This window comes from Bos indicus x Bos taurus, chromosome 1, assembly GCF_003369695.1.
Source record: "Bos indicus x Bos taurus breed Angus x Brahman F1 hybrid chromosome 1, Bos_hybrid_MaternalHap_v2.0, whole genome shotgun sequence".
Taxonomy (NCBI): Eukaryota; Metazoa; Chordata; class Mammalia; order Artiodactyla; family Bovidae; genus Bos; species Bos indicus x Bos taurus.
In genome coordinates this window covers 150,146,596-150,168,820 of record NC_040076.1, presented here as the reverse complement: position 1 = coordinate 150,168,820, position 22,225 = coordinate 150,146,596, and the positions used below count along the sequence as shown (strand labels likewise).

The following is a 22,225-nucleotide window of genomic DNA, read 5'->3' as shown; positions in this document are numbered from 1 at the left end:
CCCCTGAGATTGTGGTGCTGCCATGGGCTCGGGCCCCCTCGGGGTGCCCTGGGCTCCCCCTGCAGCCTGAGTGTGTCAATTTCACCTCTGGACCTATGCAGTAGGCCTGCCCTCACAGCCTCAGTTTCCCACTGAACCAGCTTAGAGTAGGTAGTCAGGGTTGTGGGTGGGCTTCCCTGCTGGCTCAGCTGGTAAGGAATCTGCCTGCAATGCAGGAGGCCCGGGTTCCATCCCGGGATCGGGAAGATCCCCTGGAGAAGGGAAAGGCTACCCACTCCAGCATCCTTGCCTGGAGAATCCCATGAACAGGGGAGCCTGGCGGGCTGTCGTCCATGGGGCTGCAGAGTTGGACACAACTGAGTGACTGGCACACACACACAGGGCTGTGGGTGCCGGCTGGGTTGTTCTTTTGCAGACAATGTCCTTTATCTAGAGCCGGATCAGGGCAAAGCTGGGCAAGGAGCCCCCTGCTCTTAATGGTCTCCAATGCCTCAAGCTGCTCCTCTGTACCATTTACGTGCCCAAGCTTGTTTCCCTTTAGAAATCACAGATGGACAGAAGAAATACTGCCTTAATTTTCCTTCTCTAGAATACGCTGCACACGAACCTCTGCTCCATTGGCAGACCGAGGGGAAAAATCCGTCGTCAATCGCAGTTACCGGGGGGCCCTTCAGATGTTGGTGGGAGCCCCCCCCCCCGACAGCCAGAAGCGCAAACAGCCCTCACCCACTGACCTCACTCTTCTTGGTACACGAACCGAAGTGAAAGGAAAACAGTGAAATACACAGATATGTTCAAGTACAAGCGAAGACAAAAAAGAGAAAAGTTGCAAAATCAATTAACTTTTTCTGTTTTGCAAATATTTCCAAGGCACTGAATTTTGCTTTAAGTGTATAGCCTGTTGATGACCTTCAAAGTCAGTGTAATTGCATAATAGGATGATTCTCAAGAAGACTCCTGTATTTAGTTTTAAGGCTCATTTTATTCAACTCTATTTATATATACCTCCATATTGTGTATCGTTTTGATGTGTTGCATTATAAGCAGTTGAGAGACTACAGGAAGAGAGGACAAAGTCTCTTTCACATTTTACAGTATAATCCGTATCCCTCAGTCCTCAAGTCTGGAAAGAATATCTGACTTTAGGTAAAGTGTTAGCCCTGAAAACAGAAAATAAATGCATTCAAAATTTACCATTTATTTGATGGAACTTGCACTGGGGGCTTACTGAACCCTTTAGAATTATCATGAAATAGGATATTTTTCAGGGTTTGAAATTATTCACAGTGATGTAGAACAATTATACAATTTCCATGGTCAGATCTCACCCAGAAGAATGACTTAGTCTTATGTGCAGATCTGTTTATATTTATTTTTTATTATTTATGTTTCTTTATGTCCCATGATATTGAAAAATGTTTAATTTTCAAAAAAATTCCTACATTTTGAATATTGGACTTTGAATTTAATGGATTAAAATGAGATAATTTCATATTGTTATAATACCAATTCAAGAAATGTAAGAGGCAAGAATTAGGCATACTCATCTCCCCTCTAAAAAAATGTCAGGCACGACTGAGCGACTGAATTGAACTGAACTGATCTCCCCTCTGAAGACCTTTTAGAGGGACACTTAGCGCCCTCTAGTGACCACAGCCCAAGGCATTCAAAAGGAAATTCCCGGCGAAGCTTCTGGTTTCCAACTAGCAAATAAAGCAATGTAGTTCGTTGGACAGTAGGCGGTTGCTTCCCCAAGTTCATGAGGCAGAATTCTTTTTGTAGCTGTTATAAAGGGTAAAATAGTATCCACTAGGCAAACCGCGGCTTCTCTGGCCGCCTACTGACAATACATTCAGAAGGAACATTTCCACTTGTCCCCGCTGGATACTGAAGCTTTCCCTGATGATATGCTGGTGTATGCACAGCACAGATCAGAAGCAAACTGTGAATTCATCTACCTCCTAGTTTCCAATCAGCTGAGTGCATTTCAGTAGAATTAAGCAAGTTTTCTTTTCGTGAGGGTGAAGTAGGAAAAAAAAAAAAAGTTGGCCTGTGCTCCGCACCTTCCGAAAGAGAAAGTTTCCTTGCTTCTCTTTGCAGAGGGAGAGGGTGTGGTCCAGAGAGGGTGCAGGTGGAGGGGATGCCCTGCAGAGGAGGGGCCTGATGCAGAGAGGGGCAGCGCAGGGAGAAGACAGCCTGGTGGGGGTGCCAGAGTGGGGCAGACCCTGTTTGCCTCCCCCGCCTTCAAGTGCGGGCCTAGGACTCAGTTAAGTCAGCAGGTTGCCTGTTGACACCCATGCAAATCTAAATGCACTGTTTATGGCACAGCGCGTGGTTCTGTGGCTTCCTTTCTGATTCCATTTGCGATAGAAATAAATCAGCAAAAGCATAAACAAATTGTTGTTGTTGTTCATTTGCCAAGTCATATCCGGCTCTTTGCGACCCCGTGGACTACAGCACGCCAGGCTCCCCTGTCCTTCATTATCTCCCAGAGGTTGCTCAGATTCCTGCCCTTTGAATTGGTGATACCATCTAACCATCTCGAGCTCTGTCTCCCCCATTCTCCTTTTACCTTCAGTCTTTCCGAGTATCAGAGTCTTTTCTAATGAGTCGGCTCTTCGCATTAAGTGGCTGAAGTGTTGGAGCTTCAGCATCAGTCCTTCCAGTGAATAGTCAGGGTTGATTGCCTTTAGGATGGACTGGTTTGATCTCCTCGCAGTCCGAGGAACTCTCAAGAGTCTCCTCTAGCACCAGTTTGAAAGCATCAATTCTTTGGCGCTCAGCCTTCTTTATGGTCCAGCTCTCACATCAAATTGAGTGACGTGGAAAGAAAAGTCGTCTCAGTCTGAGACTAAAACAGCCTTTATAAGCAAGGGGAGCAGTTGTGGACAGCAGGCTTCTCTGTAAATTTCCATTAACTGAGTGACATTATGCTGCAATGTAAATGATCTTTCTTTGAGCAATAGTGTATCATTTCTTTAAGGGATAATTTACAAAATCATTATAGATTAAGACAAAAATAAATGCTGATGTTCAGTATCTTATAAGTGAGACTGACACATTTAAAAAAAAAATTAGAAGTATAACAAGTGTTCAAAATCTAAGTTAATTTCAACAGCCCCAGATACCTTCTTGGAGTGGCTGGGGGGAAGGACTGAGGACATGACTCAGACAGACAACCCTAGGTCTGAGAAGCAGGTGGCGGGGCAGGACAGCCTTATGGTGGATGGCCACGTACCTTTTTGAGCCCTCTAGTTATGGGTGGTGACCAGTGGCAATCCGATGACTGTAACATTGATACTTGTTTATGCCCGATTACATGAATGAAGACCTTGAAAGGCGCTTAATGGTTCATAAATTGTATATAGAAGCGTGATCTTTTAAACAGGAAATTTGAATGCTCCTTTAAATGAGTGTGTCAAAATAATTATTCTTGTTTCTTTTGTTTTTGCTTTTTAATTAAAAAAAATGTTGTGTCATTTCTTGTTAGATTCTGCATATAGGGGGTCTCATACGAACCTGCTGTGTAGCACAGGAAACTCTGCTCCATGTCACGTGGCAGCCTGGATGGGGGCGGGTCTGGGGGAGAATGGATGCACGTCTGTGTGTGGCTGAGTCGCTCTGCTGTGCACCTGAACTATACACCAATATAAAATTTAAAAAAAATGTTTTTCAGCCTTAAGTATTAAATTGACATATTTAGGGTTCCTGGTACGGGTTTTAATACTCTGGCGTTTTTAGAACCATTGGGTAAGAGGCAAAGTTGGCAAAACGTGAGGATATAGGTGATGCTTGTGAAATCGTGTCCACTGAAATCATTGCTCCATCTGGGCCTAAAGAACTGAACTTGACACATGCTTCAAAATGAAGGAAATTGCAGCCTGGTGTTGAGAAGTTGAGGATTTACTGTGTGATAACAATTTCCTTGGTTTAGATTAGTTCAAATCCACCAAGACGCTAAAGAATGCATTAACCACTTAGAGAAACCTGTTGAAACATTAGTTATTTAAATGGAAATTGGATTATTTCTTCATGTGTGGCTGGAGGGCATGCCACATACCATCTTACCTAATGAAACTGTACTCGTGAGGTCTGCTTCGAATGGAAAAGTGGTCCTTGCCGAGTAGACGATGGGTGACCTTGGGGCTAAGAGTGCCTTATGCTGCCTGTGTTCTCAGGCAAATCCTCCAATTGATAGAGACGGAAAAGTTCCACTGAATGATGTAGTTTTCCATTGTGGGGGCTGCTCCAGAGGACTGATCCTTATCTACAATCTCAGGCATGTCCCTGCCAAAAATCCGTGGGACATCCTTCTTGCCGGGCTCTCTTGAATAATCCAAATATTATACATTTTAAGGTTCATGTGTCATCCTAGGAACAATAAATATTCGGCACTTTGGTCCTATTGTTTTGTCCATAAAGAGTCTGTTTTATGGATTGATCCCAAGCTCTGTGTATGAGGAATTTGAGTCGCTGAACAGAGGCTTCCTGAACGCTGAGAACCCAGGCGCTGGATCAAGTCCTGTCGTCTTTGCTCCTTAGCGCCCACCGGAGCGCCAGGCATGGACAAGGCACTCACTGACTGGAGGGAGTAAAGCTGGAGAGATGACCGTCACAAAGCACACAAGTGTCTGATTTGGTTTCCTTACTGAAATGAATCAGAAAGCTACTTTATACTTGTTATTTTTTAGTCGCTAAGTCTTGTCCGATTCTTTTGCGACCCCATGGACTGTAGCCTCTGTCCCTGGGATTTCTCAGACAAGAATACTAGAGTGCGTAGCCTTTCCCTTCTCCAGGGAATCTTCCCAACCCAAGGATCAAACCCAGATCTCCCAGTTTGCGGGCGGATTCTTTACCAGCTGATCTGTGTAGTGTTGGTCGCTCAGTCGTGTCAGACTCTTTGCGACCCCATGGACTGTAGCCCACCAGGGTCTTCTGACCGTGAGGATTTTCCAGACATGGATACTGGAGTGGGTTGCCCTTTCCTTCTCCAGGGCTCTTCCTGACCCGGGGAGTGAACTCAGGTCTCCTGCATTGCAGATGGATTCTTTACTATATGAGCTACCTGGGAAGCCCTACCCTATTTTTGTGGAAGTCTATAAAAAATTTTGGTCCATACATGTATAGAGTTTGACAAACGGATATCCTGTGCTACATGTTATACAGATATTTACAAAAGAAATTGAACGTTGCATGTTGCTTACGTAGGTTTCTTACTACAGTGTAACTTATGTTTATTGTAACATTTTTAAAGAAAGAAATCTATTAGAACTTTTTATTTAGCACTATATTATAAAAATTTTGTAACTCAAGGAATAGAGCAAATAGTACAATGAATACTCATATAAGTTATGATTGAGGTTTGGCAATTGTATAATTTTGTCATATTCACATTGTTATTTTTCATGATTTTACATAAGTTGCATAAGTTACTGACTTTTCATCTTCAGTACTTCAGAATGCAGCTGTAAATAGTAAGGCAGTTTTTCTACAAAGCATTATTAAAGCTTTTAATGTAAATAGTTAATAAATTCTGTAATATGATGCAGCAATCATCATATATTCGAATTTATCTGGCAGCTCCAGAAAAGTCTTCGACGTCAAATTTGTTGACCAGTATCTAATTGTAGACCAGAATTTAGATTTGGGCTTTGAGCGTCTTAAATTCCATTTAATCTAGAACTTTTCTCTCGTGTTCCTCACCTTGTTTTTTTCATGGTATTGACTTGCTAAACATACAAAGCAATATATTCTGCATTTTTATAGAATAGTTGAGCAACCTTCATTCTGTTTTATTATTTACTTGTTTATCTGTTTTTTTTTGAAATGATTATAACTGTTTTGAAAATATAGGTAAACCAAAAAGGAAAGGAGGAAAAACAAAAAAATGAAAGATCCTCTATTACTATTGTATGTGGCCTACTGATGTTTCTACTTGGCCTTTTTATTTTTAACAAAGTGAGTCTGTGATATAATTCTCCATTATAACCTGACTTTTAACTTACCAGACACCGTACTGTAATTTTCTGTATCACTAAGTATTCATCTTCTGCATCGTTTTCCTGCAGTATTTCCAGTAACGATAAGTCTGTCATGGTATGGATGTCGAATACGGGGATCAAGCTGTCAGTCATGAGTGAGTCTTCTGTTTCGTCTCCAACTAAGATTCTGGCTCGTCATCTCCTTGCTACGCTCATACGTCATTTTCAGAACTGTGTTGCCCTTGCTCCAAGTGTTCTCAACCCTTGACCTTCCCGTGTAGATCCCACGCAGAGAAGTTTGTAGGAGAACAAGGATGGGAATTTGATGACTCTTTAGAAAATGGGAAGATGTGGTTTTAGGGTAATAAATGGCAGTGCTCCTTTTATAGTTACGGTAATTGTAGGTTCTATTTTACACTCTTTCCTTTTTCATTTGGAGTAGGATATGAATGGGCTTCCCAGGTGGCAAGGTGGTAAAGAATCTGCCTGCCAATGTAGGAGATGCAGGAAACGTGGGTTTGATCCCTGAGTTGGGAAGATCCCCTGGAGTAGGAAGCAGCAACACAGTCTAGTGTTCTTGCCTAGAGTATCCCGTGGACAGAGGAACCTGGTGGGCTACAGTCCATGTGGTTGCAAAGAGTCCGGACACGCAGGATACGAACAGGCTGATGAAAGGTTTTGGTAACTTTATGGTCAGTGGGTCCATGATGGATAAATACAGAGTGGAAGTGTGCAGTTTATTCACATGGATGCTGGGGGAGCCTCAGCGTGCCACCACGGTGCTTACTGTGAACCAAGCAGGGCAGAAGATGACCCTGGCTTGAGAGATTCGTGGAAGGATGACCCATACGGAGGCTCCCTAAGATTGTCCCTGAAAGAGGCCTGCACAGTGACCGCAGGGTGGCTTTCTTGAAGAAGCAGTGGTGTCGCACTGGAAGGCAGCTCAGTCCTTAGGCTGCCGAGTGATCTCATGTTGAGTCCGTTTGGTGGCAGAGGCTTGGGTGGGTGTAATGGGAGCGTCGGAGAAGGCGATGGCACTCGACTCCAGTACTTTTGCCTGGAAAATCCCATGGACAGAGGAGCCTGGTGGGCTGCAGTCCATGGTGTTGCTAAGAGTCGGAGACGACTGAGCAACTTCACTTTCACTTTTCACTTCCATGCATTGGAGCAGGAAATGGCAACCCACTCCAGTATTCTTGCCTGGAGAATCCCAGGGATGGGGGAACCTGGTGGGCTGCCTTCTCTGGGGTCACACAGAGTCGGACACGACTGAAGCAACTTAGCAGCAGCAGCAGCAATGGGAGCACCAAGTGATACATCTGTCTTTAGATGACTTCCGCCTAGAATAATGTTTGGGAAATGGTTTCTGTATTACTATATTCTAATTAATAGATATGCCTTATGCTGTCAAAAGTCAATTGAAGTTCCCTTTTTTTTCCCCCTAAGAATTTTGCATTAAATAGAGAATCCTGGGCTGGGATGCTATTATGCTGTTTTAGACATCCAGAATAATTCTCTTGGAAGATAACAGGAATCAGTCAACTTTTGTCCTTAGAAATGAGGAAGATCTGCTGTTTTAATTTTGTAACTGAATTTATAGCTCATTATCTCAAAATGGGATTTTTGTTCCATCATTTTCTATAGTATATGCATTTTTAAAATAAGACAAAAGGAAACTTATGGGTGGAATCTTCAGGAACTAGATCAAAGAGTGTCACTGGGTTTTCTGTATGTAAGTTCCAAGCAAATACATTAGTCTAATAAAATTTTATTAAATAATAAAATCTGTATATATATATATGTATATATATATGCAAGAGAGGGAGAGAGCAAAGCAGATATAAATTACTAAAGCTGGAGGAGCTGGTAAAAAGGATATTAGAAGTTCTTTAAGTTACGTTGTAGCTTTTCTCTAAGTTTGACATTATTTCGTTTTCTTAAAATGTCATGGGTGTAAAGTTGATTTACGATGTCGTGTTCATTTCTGCTGTCCAGCAAAGTGACTCGGTTATACATAGATAGATTCTTTCTCGTATTCTTTTCCATGAGGGTTTATCACGGGGCAGTGAGTCTAGTTCCCGGTGCTGCACAGTAGGACCTTGCTGTTTATCCATTTTTATATATAATAGTTTGCAAGGCTGCATTTGCGAACTCCAGACACCCAGTCATCCCTCTCCCGCCCCCACCGCCCCCTTGGCAACCACAGATCTCCTCTGTGTGCCTGGAGGCCTGTTTCTGTTTCCTCCATAGCTTCATTTGTGTCATATTTTATTTCTTTTTAAAAAATTAACGTGAGCATTATGGGCGTGTCATATTTTATATTCCTCACATACATGATATCCTGTGGCATTTGAAGTTTGACGTTATTCCTGAATGAAGATTTAGACATTTTCACTGTTCACTCTTTGATTGAGTTAGACAAGAACCAAGGAGTTCAGGGCAAGACCCCTCAAGGAAGAATTAGATCTCCATAAAAATGCTGCTGCTTTCCTGCTGCAGGGAACCAGGGCTGGGCTAGAACCCAGGCTGCAGTGGGGCAGGGGTGACATGGGGCCAGGCAGAACTTTCTTCCCTGGCTTTTTTGGTTTTTTTAAGCACAGTGGGCACCCTACTTAAGGCTGCTCTTTGGAAAATCCATAATAGAATTCTGCTGATTAGGGTGCCACCATTCACATTTAAAAAATGGATGCTTCTTAGCAGAGTAAAAAACAAGAATCTCAGTGGAGCCGAAAGAGCGTTTTTTTCCCCCCAGTGCTCCTGAATCCTTGTGGAAGCTGCCCAGATAAAACAACTCAGTACTTTGAAATTTTAGGGGAAACACAATTTTAATCAGCCTGCCATCTCATTTATTGTTTGGAGATGAAAAGAGCGGAAATCAGCGTCCCCTCGAAATGCAGATGCTGAGCACTGGTCAGGGTCTGATTTTTACACTGAATGAAACTTCTTACACCTTCTCTTTGCTGCTGCTTTCTTTCTTCTCCTTCATTCTTTCTTGCTTCCCCTTCTCTCTTTTTCTTTCTTTTCCTTCCTTCTTTCTTCCTTCCCCTCCTTCTCCCCATCCCTCCCTTTTCCTTTCTTTCCTTCTCCCTCCTCCCATCCCTCCTCCTCCTCGGGTTCCCTTCTCCTGCTGTTCTAAGCCAAGGGGGAAATCGTGGGATCAGTAAAATCTGTAGGCACGCGGGCTCATTTCTGGAGCTCTGACACAGGCAGGCCTGAAGTCTGTGTGAAGTCAGCTCAGTGACCGTCGGCCTCTGAGACCTCGCGCTGCGGGATGACTCAGGGTTGGGGCTATTGTGTTCTGTGGGTCCCCTCTGGAGACCACACCTCTTTTCTGGCCCAGCTTTCGTGTGGCTCCATTCAAAGCAAAATGTTGTTTCTTCCAGAGAACAAGTAATTTCCTGCAAGTGAGTAATTAAAAGGCCTGAAACCCTCTAAGGAATGTTCAGGCCTGCGTTAGCTGCACTTCCTCCGAGTGGAAAACAGACGTGTGGCCCTGAACTTGCAGTTCGGATTTTAAAACACTTAATGAGGATATGGCATCCCTCTGTAGCCAGGGGTTCTCTCAGGGTCTGCTGTCTGCAGCCTGGACACTTGTCAGGGTGGGGTCAGTTTGATATTTTCAGCTAGAAAACATGTGTTATTGTTTAAGTTCTTTGGGTTTTAAGTAAACATTTGAAAACGACCATTTGACAGGTTTATTTTCTTCTTTATTTTCTTAGTCACTCTCACCCTAGAGGCTTTGCACTTTTCAACCAATTTCTTGTGTTCAGTCGTTTCTGACTCTTTGTGACCCCATGGCCTGTAGCCCGCCAGGCTCCTCTGTCCATGGGATTCTCCAGGCAAGGATACTGGAGTGGGTTGCCATGCCCTGCTCCAAGGGGATCTTCCCGACCCAGGAATCGAACCTGCATTTCCTACATCTCCTGCATTGACAGGCAGGTTCTTGACTGCTGAGCCACCAGGGAAGCCTGGTTTATTATGGAGGCAATAGCAATTCTCTATGTTTGGAAGGAGAAAACGAAACTACTCTGGAACATTGACTCTGAGATGCTGAACCAACGAAGCTTAAAAATCAGCAGGCGAAAGAATGACTGTTATTAAGCATCCTATGATTAAACATCCTCTCCTATTAGCAAGAAATAAGCACCACCTGCAGAGTTTCCTCTGGGGAGGATGGAGCAGGGACTGTGGGGCCAGCAGCCGCAGGTCCCGTGTCCCGGGCACGCGGTGGATCCGGGGAGACGTGGGCCCAGGAGGCCTGCCCCGCTGCTGCAGGGCGCCCTCCATGCCCAGGGGCCCTGGGTGCTCGCCGCCCACGTGAAGGCATGCGGAGTCCCGCCACATCTGTATCCTGCCCTCCCCGAGCGGCGTGTCACACGGCGGCATACCGGGTCACACCTGCTGTGGCCATCCCAGGCCAGGCAATTGATGTCTTTTTTTTTTTTTTAATTAAAAAAAAAAATCTCCTGGCTGCATATCATCAAGAAAAACAACATTGTTTTCAGGGTCTCTTATCTCTCCACTCCCAAATATCCTGTTTCTTCGGGCTGGGCAGCCAGGACCAATAGAAACCTCTTCCTGCCATTGGCTGACTTCATTTCCCAGACTTAGCACAATCTCATCCGCTCTAAACAACCTCATCAAAACTACTTTCTGGTCAGAGAGAAGCAATAATTATTATTAACATTTATTAACGATCAATAAACTTGATTGCATTATGGCCAGCACTATTAAGGTAAGGAGAGGGGTCCTTTTCGTTTGACCAAATCTTGTGCTTGTTACTTTTTTCTTTGGTTTCCTTTATCAAGGCAGATAAGTTAGCATTGGGCAACACCCCCACTACCACAATAGAGGACAACAAGATTTCCTTTGCACTGCCTAGTAAATTTCCTTTTTCCTACTCCAACCATCCGCAAGGCTTAAAAACTTCAAACTCAGAAAAAAGTTGGGGTTTCTAAATTCACGGTTGAGGGCTGTGGATGACTTTTGCAAAAGCTTTTCAGCACGCGTCCGAATTTTCCTATTCTTTTAACTGTCTGTAGCGGTGCCCGGAGGTGCCTCCGCTGGAAGGCAATGGACTTGGCGAGGTTGGAGGGCAGGGTCGGAGGAAAAGATGGGCTTGGAAATGTTGAACTTTCGGATGTTCTCGAAGGCCTCCATAGCGTCAGGGATGCCAGCCGGTCCCTGTGGAAGTGAAGCAAGTGGCTGTCTGTCGGTCATGGGACCTGCCAGTGTTGCCTTGATTTTGTGGAACCTTCAGGCTGAGCGCGGGGCGTTCTCATAACTCGCATGGTGGTAATTCGGTGTGTTCGGTTATGTATTTATCTTTAATAAAGTACCTACTTCTCGGAGCACTGTGAGTAGACTGTCTTCCCTGTGATGGTTGCCTTGTGGGAACTGCCTGTCTGTTCTTTGTGCGCTGGGGCGTGTGGTCTGATGTGTTGTTTTTCTTGCAGACGTTTCTGGTAAGTAGCATAGAGAGATGAAGGTGAAGGTGAATCTGTGGAGGTGAAAATACAAATGTGGCCTCATTCCTGGTGGTGAAGCCAATTGGACGCTTAGTCGGCAGCATGAGAGTCCACGAAGTGGCCTGTTAACAGTATTTTCAAGGCCAGATTGGTGACATGTGTAGAAATGAGAAAAAAAATGAGCAGCAAAATCAGATACTGAAAAGAGGAAAAAGAAAGTTTTCTTGGTTGTGTGTCTTTAGTTTCGCTGCATGAAGGTGAAAAGCATTTGGCTGTGTTTTCATCAAGGGTTATAGTTAATTGGAAAGCTCATGAATATGGAGGTTGCTCAGAATTGGACCATGACAATGTTTAAAAATCCTTCTTGATTTGGAATTTGAAATGCGTGTGTGAGAGGATTTAATTAATACTTACTGTATACACTGTGTTTCAGAAGTTTTGTTCAGTCTTTATTTCTCAAGATATGTTTCGTTTTTCAAGGTATGGTCAATTATATATGAAAAATTAATCATCAATGTATGATTCAAAGACTTTAATTTTATAGAGATTTTTCTTTCTTTGGCTATAAGGATTGAAAGTCTCCTGAAATATAATGATGTAGAAAGAAATCTTAAGATCTAGGGTTTGACATGCTCTACTTTCAGCAATATGAGCAGAAATTGTTTGATTTTATAACCTCAAATGCTACCTTTTTAATTCTTATTTTCACCCTTTTTCATGTCCATATTTCATAGCAGCTGAGTCTAATGTTCTTTGTAAATTTTGAATAGATTGGGTACAGTTATGTGTGTGTTTCAGAAAATCAGTGTATCAAAGGACATTGAAGTAACAGTCCATCTTTTAGAGTGGGGTGTGTTTTGCATACAATACAAATGTGTGATTGTTTAAAGTATACATTTCTAAGAGATGAAGATATTTTCAAAGCTTCAATGTCTTTGTGATTTTTCACAATGAATTTTGGCAACAGTTACACTTATCCAGGACATTCTGCTTATTTTAACGTTTGATTACACTGCATTCTCTTTATATTGTCTATAGCTTAAGTAAACTTTCAAAATGACTTCGAGTGGACCCTTTTTAATTCTCTGTTAAAATAAAATAGACCCTCTTTATAGGTAACTTCCTTTAAGACATGTTCTGCTAGGCTTCCTGGGTAAAGTAATGAGATGATTTTACAGACTTGTTTATAGAGTGGAAAAAAGGCGGCCCGAGTCTGTTGACTACAGTTTTAATTATGTTAGCGCAAAGCTCAAATTAGCATAGGGAACATTACGGCCGTGGCTGTCTGTTGGAATTAGGAAACAGTTTGTCATATGGGCAATTGCCAGTCCCAAATGCTCTCTGCTTTTTGTTGTTTCAGTAAATAAAATCAATTAGTTGATCAGGTATCAGATGCACAGAATTGAAGTTGTTCCTCTGTGTCTGAGTGGATTTCTTTTTTATTTTTTTGTTCTTGAATAAGACCCTATGAGGCACTTTGAAAAGCTCAGTGTTTGTGTCCTGTCTTTATGATCCTCAGCCCCACTTTCCCTTCATATTTTGGAAATGGGAACAGAGTGTTTCCATGGGAATTTTAAAAGAATTTTGGGAGTTTATGTGAATGTATCCATTTCTGCTTAAAGGTCCGGGAATTTTAAGATCAGATTAAGAGCTCTAATAGAAACGTATAGAAGCATCAAAACTGAAGCCCTTACATGCAATTCCTCAGTCAGTTTTGGTGCTTCCAGGGCTTCTGAGCCACCTGACAATACTGGGGGTCCTTAACACCCCCTTCCTGCCTTCTCTACAAGACAGCACTGCCTTTGCTTACTGACTCCAAGGAGCTAGTTGTTAGCCTTGGAACTTGATTTTGCTTCAGTTAGGATTTTTTAATCCAGTCTCCCAAAGACTTTGCTGATCCTTTGTTATGTCTTGGGCCACTGGGGAGTCCGATGAAGCCTGCAGTGGCTTCTCAGGATAATGCTTTTAAGTGCAGGAAAGGCCATACACAGAGTGACAGGGGAAGCAATTCTATTGTAATCTACTTCTGTCCTTGGGTGGTCCAGGGAGCCACAGGTTACAGCCCCCGATCCTAGAGTGTAAAGGTCTTTAGTCTTTCAGGAGGAGTTGTGGGGGCTTTCCTTTATCACCCGTGTGGCAACTAGTGGCCCAGTTTCAGCTGTGAGTGGAGAGCATCTTGGAACCAGACAGGAGATGGAAAGTTCCTAGCAAGGCTTGTGGAGGGAGAAGGTGACTCCTGTCCCTGTGAGTTGTTTCCAGAAGTTCCTTTCTTTGATTTGACAGAAGTTGGGGTTTTGGATGATCACTGTGGTATCACTTGTATGTGGACTCTAAAGAATGCAACAGACTAGTGAAGGTAACGACAGGAACAAGCGAAAAAGCAAACTCACAGGCGGAGAGAGCAAACTGATGGTTCCCAGTGGGGAAAGGAGGGGAGGGGTACCAGAGGAGCGCGGTGAAGAGGGTAAGCTATTCCACATAAAACAAACTGCAAGGCCATGTGCATACCCCTAGGGTTATAGCCAGTATTTTCTAATAACTGCAGTTGGAGTTGGTGTGTAGTTGCTCAGTCATGTCTGGTTTCTTTTGCGACCCCATGGACTGTAGCCCACCTGGCTCCTCTGCCCATGGGATTCTCCAGGCAAGGATCCTGGAGTGGGTTGTCATTCCCTTCTCCAGGGGATCTTCCCAGGGACTGAGTCTTCTACATTGGCAGGCAGAATCCTTTACCACTGAGCCACCTGGGAAGCCCTGGAAATGTAATAGAACCTTTAAACATTGGGAATCACTATATTGTACTCTAGTAACTTACAATAGTGTACATCAACTGTACTTCAGTTAAAAAAAGAAAAAAGAAAGTTTAAAAGCATAAAACTTCTTCTGTGTATTTTGTGCCTTGCGCAGAGCAGGCATTTGCTGAGTATTTGCTATCAGGTGTGAAGCAAACTTGTGTAAAACCTCGGGGTCATACGAAGGAAGCTGGTCTCCTTCATATATAGTATTTTGAGGGATATGACGAAGGAGTTGAACAGCCCTGGGGCATCTGACTTTTCAACAGTTCATTGGCTTAAGTGAAATTTGAATTGTTTTATCTCTTGCTACTTTAGCAGTCAGTGACAATGGAAGTATTAGAAAGTAAAATACTGCTGCCCCACTAAGTCAAGGTTGTATTCCCAGAGCACTGGCCTGAAAGTAGAATTACCGGCCGTGATCTTAAAAAGAGCTGGTTGGATGGCGTCACCAGCTGAATGGACATGAGTTTAAACAAACTCCAGGAGGTGGTAGAGGACGGGGGAGCCTGGCGTGCTTGCAGTCCACGGGGTCGCAAAGAGTCAGACATGACTTAACAATGACTGAACAATCTTAAAATGACTTGTGCTCGTGTCCGTGCGTGGCTCAGGACACTGTTTGCCCTCCTGGGCATGCTGCCTCAGTGGCCATGGGAAAGGGAATTGGAAAGGATAGAATTTGGGGGTTATTCTTCTCATGATCCCCTTTATGGGGGACTGCAGTGCTCTCAGAGAACATTCTGGAAGTCTGCACCGTTTCTTTGTTGTTGTTCAGTCTCCCGAACCATTTCTTAATTATCCATCTTTTCTTTAAAGTGATTCTTTCTTTCTTTTTTTTTTTTTTACAAAACCGATCTTTGTTTAAATCTCTCCCCCCCCCCTTACACATACACTTGTTTATATCTCTTAAAAAACCATGTGTGTGTGTGTTAGTTGCTCAGTCATGTCTGACTCTTTGTGACCCCATGGACTGTAGCCCCACCAGGCTTCTTTGTCCATGGGGATTCTCCAGGCAAGAATACTGGAGTGGGTAATAACCATTCCCTTCTCCAAGGGATCTTCCCAACCCTGGGATTGAACCCGGGTCTCCTACGTTGCAGGCAGGTTCTTTACCATCTGAGCCACCAGGAAAGTTGAAAAACTGTTCGTACAAATACGAATAAAATAAATAAGTGAAACAGCATCCCCGGTACTTTCAGGAAAAGATGACTTCTGTGTTTAGACCTCCAGAGTAAGGCTCCTTATGTAGGAAGGAGAGACCCAAAGCTGTACGTCTTGGACCCCTTGGCACCCCAGTAACTTGGCAGATGGATTGCTCTAACAGCTGGCACGGAAGAGCATCACGGTACAAGAGGCTGTGGGAAAGCCAGAATGAGAGCTTCTCTGACTGTAAGACCTTCCGAGAAGAGGGCCTGACCAAGACTGTCTTCAGGCCTTCCCAGTGGTGAGGGCACGTCCGCTCCGGCGGGATCTTTTCTTGGGCTAAGGGACGGCCTCAAATGCATCGGGGACCCCAAATGCATGGGGAACAGCTCTTCTCTTCACTGGGGACTCTGTCAGATTGCCCCTGAGGTTTCTGATGCTTTGTGGCCACAGACACCCCTGCCTTTGAGTCCCTCCCAGTCCCGTGACCCTGCGCCAGGGCCCTGAGCTCCGCTTCCTCCCCTGTAAGGTGGGATTGTAACGTGGAATCCTAATGCCTGTTCTAATGTGAGTCCAGGACAGCAGAGCTCCAGTAACTGCTCAGGCAGATGCTATGAGGTGATCTACGTCTCAGCTTTGCTGGTGAACTTGCCTTGTCTTTCTGGCGCTGCTCTGAAGTATGTTTACCCCATTGCCCGGCTCCAGTTGTGAACTCCAGAGGCCCACCAAGACAAGGAAAAGGGCGGGTCGCTTCCACAGGTCACTGTTCCAGCCTCCCAGGCAGGGAAGGGCACATGGGAGCCGGAGGAGACAGGCCAGGGGAGCTCTAGGAGTCCTTGGATATAAGGGTGCAACCAGGCAGGTTCCAAACACCAGGGCAGAGAGAATGTCCGGGGGTCCCTCACGGCCTGGCTGTTCAGAGGCTTGAGTTAGTCCTGCTCTGAGGGTGGAGGCTGTTTGCTCCGTGGCTGAGGAGGGCGGAGGCCTGCAGAGCCTCTCGCTTCTGACCGTTGCATCCTTCCATTGTTGTTTCCCTTAAATTATTTTCATTTATTTTGAAAAACACATGTCTTGTTTTGTGCAAATTACGGTCATAAAACAGCTTCACTATAGAGAAAATGAAAAAAGGAATCGTTGCAAAATCAGTATAAATCGCTCCTGGGCCCAGCCAGCCAGGGAAGATCCCCAGCATTCGGTGTGTCTTCCTACTCTGTTTCTGTCTGTCCTTCCATCTCCCTGACCGTCCTGCTTCTCTCAGTGAACGTCGTTTGACACACATTTCCCCACGTCACAAACATCTTTTGGAAAGTGTAATTTGTATGCTTAGTTATATTCCATCTAAAATAAGTATTATGGTTTGTATAACCAGTATCCTGCCGTGTGCTGCGTGCTTAGTCACTCAGTCATGTCCAGCTCCTATGTGACCCCGTGCATTGCAGCCTGCCAGGCTTCTGTGTCCATGGGGATTCTCCAGGCAAGAACACTGGAGTGGGCTGTCATAACCTCCTTCAGGGGATCTCCCCAACCCAGGGATTGAACCCAGATCTCCTGCTTGGCAGGTGGATTCTTTACTGTCTGAGCCACCAGGGAAGCCCGAGAATACTGAAGTAGGTAGCCTATTCCTTCTCCAGGGGAATTTCCTGACCCATCCTATTGTAGGAAATAATATTGCTTTCAGTTTTTCACTACTTACATTGCAATGCACTCTCTATATAATTTTTTAAAATTTATTTTATTACTATTAGTGCTTAGAAAAGGACTTATTGAACCAAGTGATATGTGTGTATATGTGTATATATATATGTATGTGTGTGTGTGTGTGTGTGTGTGTATATATATTTAAAGGCTCTGCCACAGTTGTTAAAAAATGACCACTTCATTCTCTAAAAGGGTTGTGCCAGTTCCCACTTACGGTCATATATGAGACTATTTCCACTGCACTCAGAACAACTCTGAATATTTCGCTCTTTGAAGCTTTGCCATTGTAACAGGCAAAAATGGAATCTCATTTTAATTCCAGTAATAAGGGTGTTTCATCACACTTCTTTTGCTATGAACCTGTTTCAAGCAATGACCCCTGTGACCTCTGGGTCTTCTTCTTGTTCACGCTTTCCTTCCCTGTCGCACGCAGCTGAGGTGTGTCGTATAAAGCCAAAGATCATTCCTCATTCTGTCTCCTCTCTCCTGCCTCATTTTCTCTCTTGCCAGCATGCCTCCCAGCTCTGCTTGTGTTTGGGAGTGTGACTCTGTGTCTACCTATGTAAACCACAGAACCTTCTTTTTGTGATCTGTCTGCCCATCTCTTTTTTTGTAGGGGTTCAGTCAATGTTTGTTGAAAAAATAAATATTGATTAAAATCCTTTAAGGTCATAAAGAGAGAGTTAAAGTATCAGGAAGATAATCATTGTTGCAGATTTTAAATAGATGTATTGCTATAAAGATATTTTTCCTAGTTTAAATACAAATTAAATAGAATTTGTGTTGAAAAAAGCGTAGAAAAGACACTTAAATTATGCTTGTCAGGGGAGAAGAATGGGGGAAGGGATCATTAGGGAGTGTGGGGTGGATATGTACCCACTTCTATATTACGGATAACCAACAAGGATCTACTGTGTAGCACAGGGAACTCTGTTCAGTGTTATGTGGCAGCCTGGATGGTAGTGGGGTTTGGGTGAGAATGGATACATTTATATGTATGGCTGAGTCCCTCCACTGTCCTTCTGAAACTACCACAACATTCATCAGCTATACTCTGATATAAAATAAAAAGTTAAAAAAGAGTTTTTCAAAGGTAGGTGTTGTATCTGGAATTCATAATCCAGATTAATATCATCCTTATGACAGCTATGCTGGGCGCTCACATTATCTCATGAGATGCTCACTGCAGCCTGCATCCTGGTGCTTTTTGTCCAGATAAGGATGGAGGATTAGAGAGAGGCTGGGAAACGTGCTCCAGGCATACAAATCTGTTTCCCCTCTATTTATCACCATATGATCTTTTTTTTTTTCCCCTAGTGTTTGCCTTAGCTCTTAACGTTAAATTACTTTGCAGGAAAAAAACACAATATATGAAAGGATATAGTGATATGTCTCCTGTAAATATATCACACTTTCATAAAATTTAAAAATAAAAAAGAAAGAGAAAAAAAGGATATACGTTAAATAATGAAAATTACCATAGTTGGCTCATTTATGTTACCAGTCTTGAGTGAGAAAACCCCATAGGCGACAGTTATTATGCTCTTGTTGGCTGATTAAGATAAAGGACTAGCAAATCCAAGAGCTAAAACTCTAACACCCAATTCTGTGCTTGGTGACAAGAATTCTTTCCATATTTGGCGACATCCAAGGGGCCGTGGTTCCAGATTCCAGATCGTTTCCTCACCCCAAGTATCAACTTCCTCGCCTGCGTCTCCTGAGTTTTCCATCAGGCCTTACCAAGTCTTTCCATAGGGGAGTTCATGGAATTGGACTCTGGGAAGAAAAAAACGTAATCTGCTGTTCAGCACAGATAAGTGCTGAGACATTTAGAAAAGAAATGCCAAGGCCAAGCGAAATTATTTATTTTTAAAGCCACATCATAATCCAATCATAACATGAACATCAGGGCTGTTACTTCAAGTGACTTTGTTCAAGACAATGCATGTCAGTTTCTGGAGTGTAAAACAAAGAGCGTTTCTAGTACATCCTGCAAAGAATTTGCACTCCTGAGTCTTAACACAATGGCTTTTAAATCATTCAACCTTGAAGATTTAACATCTCTCCTCCTGTTATAAAATTATAGGATAGCACATCAATTTTTTTTTCCATTTAACAAGGATAGAAATAGAGTCCAAAACCAAAGAGCTTTCCCTCCCAACCACCTCCCTCCACAGGCCCCCAAGTTCATTAATTCAAATCCTAGGCCAGTAGCAGCTTCACCATCCTAGTCCCTCTGAATCCCATTGGACCCTGTTGAGTTTTAGTTTTTCAAGTTAACTGGAGGCGTGCGATGCTCACCTTTGAGGAAGAGGAAGCTGTTGAAACAACACTTGAGAATTTGTCAACATAATTAGTTTATGTCTCAACGTGAGGTAGATTTCCCAAGACGTTGCTCCAAGTTAAAAAAATATATAAATTTTATATATATATAAATTACTATGTGGTTTTATACTGCGAAGTCCCCCTGGGATCTGTGTTGTCAGGAGGTGTCACCTTCTGTTCACAGGAGCGTCAGCGGCGTGAAGGTGAATGGAGCCGACCCGTGCTTATCTTACGCCCAGGGAGGCCCCTGATACTCTCATTTCTTCATTCTTAAAATAGACTCTGTGGGGAAAGGATTGGTCTTATCGCGCGGACAAGGAAAGGGAGGCATCGCTGTGAAGGCTGGCGAGGGAAGTGGAGAGAGGCCGGCCTGGGGGGGCGCTGCGGGGCCTCCGCAGGGAAGGCGCCTGGCCCGGAGTCCGCCCCTTCTCGGGAGCACAGGAGTGGGCTCTGGGCGTTTCTCCCTGGACAGGTCCCTCCCCTCACCTCCTCTGGGTGCCTCCCTCCGTCAGAGGGAGCCACCAGGCTTTCCACTTCACAGGGCTCCTGCCGAGATGAACCGAGCTGGAATGGTCCTTGAGGCCCCTACTGCTTGTTAGCTAGTTTCATTCTTCACTAGAGTCACATCAGTTTTCCTTCTAGGACCAAACTCAGGAAATCCATAAAGATTTTTTTGTTTTCCAATTTATAACAGGTAGTGAATTCTTTTTTTTTTTCCTTAATGTGGCCAGTTTTCCTCTGATGCATGTGTTCTTTTCATTTGATTAAGAAATAAAGACTCTTCCAGGGCAGTGGGCGCTCAGTTATTCCCAGTACTTTGCGTCGGAGCGGGACCTAAAACGATGCCAGGAGGCGCTTGCTGTGGAGGCGGCCGGAGCCTCTGTGCGTCTGGCTGGCCCTGGAGACCCCTGCTCGGGGGTCTTGCTGCCCTCTGCTTCTCTCAGTCCATCTCACACTCAACGCTCCTTCTGTCCTCTTTCTTCCTCTCTGCTCTTGTTAACAACCCAACAGGTGCTTTTTAAAACATTAAGCAGTAACCGTGGAGAGGACCTCCCCCCAAAACATCTTCAGTGCTCAGGGGTTCTCCCTGGACCTGCTTCCATTTACCCAGGCTTGTCTGTCATCCCAGGAAACCTGGGACAGTGCAGGCTCTCAAGCTTTTCATCCGGGGTAAACAAATAGAGACACGGTTGACCAGGTGATCAAAAGCCGCAGCCGTGTGTCCACATTTGAGTTCTGCCTTTAACTTCTTCTTATGTGACCTCCTAGCGCTAGAAGCATATTCATATCCACATATAAAATAAGAGGGCTTCCCAGGTGGCACTAGTGGTAAAGATCCTGCCTACCTCGCTGGGTTGGGAAGATCCCCTGCAGGAGGAAATGGTAACCCTCTCCAGTTTTCTTGTCTGGAGAATCCCATGGACAGAGGAGCCTGGTGGGCTACAGGCCATGGGCTGCAGAGTCGGACACGACTGAAGCAATTTAGCATGCGTGTAAAAGAAGAATGTGGCCCAATGTCAAATACAAGTGACATTTTAATTTTTGAAGATGTTATGTCTGTCATTCTGTTTTTAATTGTGCATAATTGCTTGACGATGTTGCGTTACTTGCTGTGCACAGCAAAGTGGATCAGCTATGAAAGTGTTAGTGAAAGTGTTAATCGCTCAGTCGTGTCTGACTCTTTGCGACCCCATGGACTGTAGCCTGCCAGGCCCCTCTGTCCATGGAACTCTCCAGGCGGGAATCAGCTATATGTTTACATATCCTCTCTTCTCTTGACCCTCCCTCCTGCTTCACCCCCTGCTCCACGCCTCTGGGTCATCAGAGAGCCCCGAGCTCAGCTCCCTGTGCTATAAAGCAGAATTCCCACTAGTTATCTGTTTTACACATGACTTTATGGGTTATCCATCCTGCCAGTTTGAGTTAACATGGAAAGTCTTGTTGATTTTACCTGTTCAGCCAAAGACCCTGACTCTCTTCAGCCTGTGTTAAGCCTGGAAGAAGAGAAATAAAATCGACTTTGCTAGAGTAGCATCTCAGGGAAGAAAACCAGGCTGTGTTTTGGGGGGCTCCCTGAGAGTGAAGCTTCTGTTCTACCCCCAAGGCTGTTCCCACCGACTCCCTGGCTCTTGGGAACACGGTCTTATTGTCAGCGGTTTTGATAAGAAGCTGGTTATGAAATAAACACACACATACATATATATTTTTTTAAGCCTTGTTCTTTGGAGATGGAAAACATCTTTTTTTAGATCGCATGTTTACTGCTTTGGTAAACAGTAAAATGCTGCTGTGGCAATTACCTTGAGGATAAAGGGTTTGTAGACAGATACTTCCTGCGTCCACTTCCTACACAGATAGCCAGCCCGACCAGAGACTCAGCGACGCAGAAAGAGCTCCGGATGGAAACTTCCTCTGCGAAGGCGTGGGTGTTGTGCATTCTCTCTCCTCCATGGAGGGGTGAGCCTCTTGCTGCAGGTTTGTGGTCAGAATCCAGTGTCGTGAAGTGGGCGAAAATGTGATGTTTCCAAGGTGATGGCTTTAGGCCCTTCTTCTCATCCTTGGTCTTGTCTGTTTCCCAGATTTTACAAAGAGGTGTGTAGCTAGGTTAGACATTTCTATGAGTAGGACTCCTGCTCTGTGGGGTCTTGGGTCCCCTTGAAATTATAGATTATGATGCATGAGTCTGTTTTTTTTTTTTTAACCTTTTATTTTGTATTGGAGTACAGCCAATTAACAATGTTATGATAACTTCAGGTGAGTAGCAAGGGACTCAGTCATCCACATGTATCCATTCTCCCCCCAGACTCCCGTCCCATCCAGG

At 44.2% G+C, this 22,225-nt stretch overlaps 1 protein-coding gene across 5 annotated transcripts in view; it reads left to right on the top strand.

Annotated features, from left to right (window-relative positions):
• The window catches only part of ERG (ETS transcription factor ERG), a 316,149-nt gene that overhangs the window by 171,590 nt on the left and 122,334 nt on the right, over window positions 1–22,225 (top strand). Inside the window, exon 1 of one of the 5 annotated variants that reach the window (XM_027548984.1) lies at window positions 10,575–10,716. The exons of 3 other annotated variants lie outside the window; for them this stretch is intronic. In XM_027548984.1, coding sequence (XP_027404785.1) covers window positions 10,699–10,716 — 18 coding nt within the window. In that variant the 5' untranslated portion in view covers window positions 10,575–10,698. Of the gene's footprint in view, window positions 1–10,574; window positions 10,717–22,225 lie in introns of those variants that run through there. One more of the 5 variants, XM_027548967.1, reaches the window with a different exon arrangement.